The sequence below is a fragment of the Morone saxatilis genome, unplaced genomic scaffold (assembly GCF_004916995.1).
Source record: "Morone saxatilis isolate NCDOM2014 unplaced genomic scaffold, NCSU_SB_2.0 Contig18, whole genome shotgun sequence".
Classification (NCBI taxonomy): domain Eukaryota; kingdom Metazoa; phylum Chordata; class Actinopteri; family Moronidae; genus Morone; species Morone saxatilis.
In genome coordinates this window covers 704,350-710,993 of record NW_023339740.1, presented here as the reverse complement: position 1 = coordinate 710,993, position 6,644 = coordinate 704,350, and the positions used below count along the sequence as shown (strand labels likewise).

At 37.7% G+C, this 6,644-nt stretch overlaps 1 protein-coding gene across 1 annotated transcript in view; it reads right to left on the bottom strand.

Annotated features, from left to right (window-relative positions):
* The window catches only part of LOC118328056 (calcium-dependent secretion activator 1-like), a 55,442-nt gene that overhangs the window by 41,045 nt on the left and 7,753 nt on the right, over positions 1-6,644 (bottom strand). The window contains exons 4-7 of the mRNA XM_035661660.1: positions 4,929-5,084; positions 3,535-3,682; positions 1,789-1,863; positions 849-932 (exon numbers count right to left, since the gene is read on the bottom strand). Coding sequence (XP_035517553.1) covers positions 849-932; positions 1,789-1,863; positions 3,535-3,682; positions 4,929-5,084 — 463 coding nt within the window. The remainder of the gene's footprint in view (positions 1-848; positions 933-1,788; positions 1,864-3,534; positions 3,683-4,928; positions 5,085-6,644) is intronic.

The window sequence follows — 6,644 nt, the reverse complement described above, 5'->3', positions numbered from 1 at the left end:
GGTACCGAATCAACCATACGATATATGCAGGCTTTTTACACCAAAACTGTTAGGTAACAACATAACATATCTTCCTATTTGGGAATTAACACATTATGCTCATTTTATTGTGATGCCCCCACTGGATGCATACATAAATGCAACATGGCTTTCCAAATGTAAACACTGTCTGTGCAAAATAAGAGAACAACTTCAACTTTCATTGTATTATACTGAAAAGAGCGCTAACGCTAATCGCTAGCTAGCGCCTAATCGCTAGCTAAGCGCTAGCTTTGGTTAATGTGTTTAATTGTATTATGCACCTGAAGGAGTGCTAATGTAAATTCTAAGCCAATTGTTAGTTTGGTTAAGGAAACAGCTCATAGCAGGGTAAAATATTTAAGGTGCATTGCACTTATTTTGTGTTAATTATTAAAATCATTCAGCCTTTGGTCAAAGTGTTTGCTTGTTAGCCACGGTTAGCAACCAACCAGTCTAGCGTAGTTGTTGTTGTTAGGCGTTCATGCAGGGCCGATATTATCGGACATCCCTACACAATTCCCTACACAATACTAAAATACAGCATGATTTAGTCACTATTAAATTGAATTCAAAAGCTATTTTGTTAAGGTGGTGATTCAAGCTCCAGCTTCTAAATTCAGTCATATTAACACAGAATGCAAATGGCAGTGAAAATGAAGAATATCATCATTGCATACACATATTATAATTGTTCATTGCAAGTATTCCAAGTATGCTAGCTCAAAGTTTATCATGTTTACAACAGCTACTAATTTTAATGTTGCATTGTTATCACTTCCAAATCAGCAAGTAAAGGATGGTAACGAAAGTGTATCTGTGCTACTTACTGTGAAAGATAGGAAAGAAGAGAAGAGTGTTCCCTCGTCGTATCTGGAGAGTTTGGCTAACACGCTCTCTAAAATGACCACAAACTGAGAACAAAGAGGAGAGGAAAAAAGCAGCAATGGAATTACTTTACTTATGGAAATACAGAAAGTACAAACAGTCTATTACGATCAAAAGTCTTCTTTCTTGCAGTTGTAACCAGTGTTTAACACAGTAGTCTATTTTGTTGTCATTATATCTCTCTTTGTCGTCATTTTAAGTCTCCTTGAGTCTCTTAGTAGTTGTTTTGTGTCTCTTTGTGGTCGGCTGTGGCTCAAAAGCAGAGCAGATCATTCACTAATCGGAAGGTTGTCGGTTCGATCCCCGGCTCCTCCTGCCATGTGTCGAAGTATCCTTGAGCAAGATACTGAATCCCAAATTTGATGCTGTGCATCGGTGTGTGAATGTGTGTGAAAGGGTGAATGTGGCATGTAGTGTAAAGCACCTTTGAGTGGTCGGAAGACTGAAAGGCGCTATAGCAAGTACAGGTCCATTTACCATTGCCTCACTATGGGCTCTGTTCTGGGTACCTTTCTCTTTACATGGCTGTTCTTACCACATGACACTGTAGTTTTGTCTTAAACTGTCTTAAACCCAGATAGCAGAACAAATCTCTGTGTGTCTTTGTCATTGAGTCTCTTTGTAGTCGTTTTGCATCTCTTTGTGGTTGCTTTGCGCTTTGAGTCTTCTTGAGTCTCTATATAAATGTTTTGTGTCCCTTTGAGGTTGTTTTCAGATTCTTTGTAGTTGTTTTTAGTGTCTTTGTTGTCATGCCTCACTATGATCATTTTAAGTCTCTCTGTGGTTGTTTTGCGTCTCTTTGTAGAAATTTGACTGTCCAACAATATGTGTTACCCATTACTTCAAATGCAATGTTATTTAAATTTACACTCTATTTTATACCTTAGCTACCAGCAGAGTTATCATCTCCTTCACCGTCTCTTCAATTAGATTGTCAATTTGGGAATGGTATTGTCTCTACAGAGGAAGAAAAGAAAACATGTTACTCTTCTCACCCACACTTTATAACCCCACTATGAAGTGACATTAAAGGGAAACACTAGACATTTTTATTTGAATTTATTTCATATTTATTATTCATTTATTTTGAGTTAATGTTTTGCCATGAGACTGTTATTCATTATCTTCTGTAAGTGCACCAATGTGGCAAATTTGACTATCGTAGTTATAATATCACAGTTACATGTTACTGATGAGTACATAGGACAAGGAGAACTATCCCCCCAAGAGAAAAAAGAATTTCATCGACAATTGTGTCACAGTCAAAGAAAAGGCCAGTTTTCTGAATTCTCAACTGGAAATCCCACTACAACATTTTATGAAATACGTTCATTTTACTGAGGCTCAGATGAGAAGCTCTGTCTCATCGCTTTGTGTCCGGTACATAGATTTATGCAGGACATAAACTCAGCTTAGCTCAGAGCCTATAAGCAGGGGGAAAGTGCTATCATAACTGATAGGACTAATGGTCATAACTGTGAAAATTGTAGTTGAAAATGTCCCGTGTTCCCTTTAAAGCAGTTCATTTAAATATTAAAGGATTTTTAGCAGTACACTGTATGGATGTGAGGATTACAGTGTTAGAAGAAGGGATGTTAGGGTAAACAACACGTCAGCAAAGCACAACTCTCATAGGGGCGGCTGTGGCACAGTGGCAGAGTGGGTCGTCCTCCCCTAATCAGAAGGTTCGATCCCCGGGTCTTCCTGTCACATGTCGAATTATCCTTGAGCAAGATACTGAACCCCAAATTGCTCTCGATGATTGTGCATCGGTGTATGAATGCGTTAGTTTATTGATGAATTACATTTATAATTTAATAGTAGTTTTAGTTGCATGTAAATGTGCTTTATAACCATTTTCAAGACACCCGAGGTTGTTCTCTAAAGAGAGCAGAGCCCAGTGAAGGACTTTGGAACGATTAGTCCTGCTAAAGAGCTGCTGTCATGGAAACTCAGTGGCAGCATCACTGCGAGGAATCCTTTTGTTTAGCCTTGTAGCACCAACAGAACAGCGAAGGACTTAGCCATAATTAATTCATCGTCAGTAATTGGTATCAGTCTCGAGATTCTGCGAAATATGACATCTCTCACTTCTACCCCATGTATATTCAATACTATCTACACATATGCTAATGAAATCCAAACAATTCAAGTGGAGGAAGACAGACAGGGAAAACTGATGACTAATTATACATTTGGGAACCGGAGGGTGAGATTTCAATTGAATTCATAGCCACACTTACCCAGTGTCTAACAAACTTTCACAAGAGACAGAGGAGGGAAAAAAAGAAAAGCAGAAAGATAGAGGTGACATGGAACATGTAAAATTATGTGAAAACTGCAAAAGAAGTAAGAGACAAAGAAAGAAATAAAGCTGTTTTCAAGTAGGACAAAACGGAGGGGAAAAAAATAAAAAAAGGACTTTCGCACCTTTATTTGTCTATGCCATTCACAGTACAAACAAAATTAATTTATTTTCATTCAGCTCCAAAACATAGTGACCTTTAAATTATATGAGATTTAAACTGGGAAGCTGTATGAAGTCAACTGCCTACCTTTAAACGATTTAAACAGACCTCCCACTCTTTTAAAGAAATTAGTTTCCATGGCGTATTCAGTGTCTCCTACCTCCTGCCCCAGGTCCATGGCACACAGCTTGGCTGACTGGGCCTTGGCATCCACCATGACGTTGAACATGGTGCAGATGGACTGCGGCACACGAAAGTCTGTGGCCCGGCTGCTCTTCTGAAGCTTGGCCTCGAACGCTGCCCGTGTCCTTTAGAGAAGGAAAGGAATGTAGCCAGAATTTTAGATAGGACATTTTGGTGGAGAAATACTGAGCCCCTCAAGAAGTCAAATTTAAATATATTTAGTATATTAATTTCCCAGCAAGCATTTCGTTTTTTTTAATTGTATAATGTAAACCCCAAATTATGAAAAAACAACAACAACAACAAAAACTCGGTGTAATCAATGGTAGCTATAGCCAATGGTGGAACTACAGTTATAAGGTACTCGAACTTGAATATTTCCATTTCAAGCTGTTATTTACTTACTTTACCACAATATCCTCAACAATCAATGACACAAAGTAGTGTTTTCTATGACTCATTAATTCATTTTTATTTTGTTTTTAAAAGTAGCATAAGGGAACTATATCTAAATATCTATAACCTGCAATATAATGGCATCTGCCAAGAAGGTGCATTGGCTGATCTAAGACATTTAATCTCACTTTTTTTTTGTAGCATGAATGCCATATTTCTACTGTTTACCTTGCAATCGTAAAATGATTGCTGGACAAAAAATAAGAAAGATTAGACTTGTATTTTGCTCTGTGAACAATAACTCATACCCAAAGCATACTGAGGCACATCCCTTGCACAAATTAAACAGTCTTTAATAATGGACGTTACACCAGGGCATGTAAAAACCAAATCGCAGCTCACATATATAGCAAGGCTGCTGGATAATTATCACAGGTGTATTCAATAAATGGGGATGTACAAAAATATGTAGATTCTCACAAGGCATCAATATCTTTAAGATTGGCAAACATAAAAATGTAACCTCACTTTATTTTTGGTCTCATGATACATCCTTCATCTAAGCACCTGTTTTTGGATTTTCTCATACCTGCTTTTGTGTAGTAGTAATCACCTGGCATTTTCTCCCTCTATAAAATAATTGCTGCCATCCTGGTTCAGAGTATTATGAACAAGTGGTTTCATGTATTTTAGTTTTCTTACACCCCTTAAAATCAAGAAGGCCTTGTGACCAACCCTTTAAGCTTTGGCGACCCCTTGTGGGGTCTGTTATAAACTATTGTGGTGCGGTTCAGGATCTGATAAGCTTTCAAATTCATGGATATCAAATTGGACTTCATGCATAGTATTTCATGGCTCACAGGAACTTGATGCAACCCAGTTTACAACATGTTACTACCAGAATATAATACAAATGATTAACTGCTATATACTTGCAATAAGACACTTAAAAGCAACATTTAAACAGCATGTTACCGTTTTACACAGGATTCAATCATGTCACTGGACATCAGCTTCAGTCGGGTCTCCAGGTGTTTGCCAAACTCTTCCTCCGGCCAGTGTAGATCTCTGATGAAGGTCTGCAGAGCATCTAGCTTCCAGAATAGATCCTCGGAAGTCCCTGAGCCATTACTTGCAGGTCAAGCCACAGGTCAGAATGAAGCAATTTAAAAAGAGTGTTGAAACATGGGAAACAGGAAGCAGGAAGTTAGATTGCCTCAGGCTTTTTTTTAATTGAACCTACAGTACTGAGATGGTAGTTATCTGATAGTACTGGTTATAATGTAATATTTTTGTCAAAGAGGTATCACTGGTAACAACATTTCTAAAATTTCATTATTTTAGTTATTTTAACATAGAAAAATAGTTGAAACAGATTACATTGAACATTTTACGTAACACAAATTCAGTCTTTGATCAAGTACGTTTTACTAGGTGTTTTTACAGTATACATAAAAATTACAAAACTAGGTTAGTTTTACTTAAAATGTTTGATGTATCAGTTTCAACAGAGCTTTCATTTTAATTCACTTTTTACAGTGAATGATGGATTCCAAAACATGGAATAAGGCTCAGATGGACCATGTGTACCATGCTCAATGTGAAGACTCTATTCACTTCGGCACAGTCTGTGCTGAGGGGAAGCAGGATCCATACTAACAGTGTAATACACACTACACTCTGAGCAAAGGTGAAAATGTATGCACGTTCCGTCCTGTCATTTACACACCAAGCAATACTAGTTGGTTAGACTGTGTGAACGTGTGGGTGCAGGATACTCATCTTTGTACTGTATGTGTGATGGTTAGTGCTAGCATAGAACAGACAGGACAAAGCACAGAGTGTGCGACTGCATTCATTTTGTGTATTTCACAACACAGTTGATCAAAATAGAAACCAGAGGAAGGATGAAAGATGAATGTCGTTATTCTCTACTGGAAAGATTTCAGGATTCCCACTCATTTTAAGAAAACCTTTTTCAAGATACCAAGAGGTATATTGGTCAATGCAATAAAAACCTTTATCTGCACATAAAAATCCAATTCATTAATTTCCAGAACACTTTTTGAGCAAATTCAAAGCATTAAAACAACAGGTTTTCCAGGATGTGTGGGAGCCTTCAGTTTGTTGATGTCAACTGGAAAAAAGGGGTCACAGGTTTGGGTAAAGTGAAGGACTGCTAGTACCAGGATTAACAGCAGTGCTGCAACTGCTGGCTTTTTATTACCACTGACAACATTACCACTTCCTTTAACAGCTTTAAACTCAACCCAGTACCAGCAGGCTGAAGCACAATGCAGGGACAAATTCAGACACAAGGGGACACCCTCCTCAACCATCTACCTGCCAGGGCCAGGACGTTACAACATCAGATAACTGAGGGGAAGGCATTGGAATGGAAAGATGTGAAAAGATGCAAGTTCATACAGTAGCTACTACTCTCTGGCTCTGTCAGTCTTTATAGTTTGTAAATTTGTAATTCTGTTGGAAATGTGGTGTTGAAACATGATGCCAAATTTATTATTAGAGAATACATTAATCTAAATAAATTATTTATTTATTAATAAAAATAAAAGCAGACCTCCAGGACTGCCTTTTTTCATTTACGCAATATTACAAAAATTAGACACATCCTGTGACAGACGGATGCATAAAAACTAATTCATGTATTTGTTACTTCTAGGCTGGATT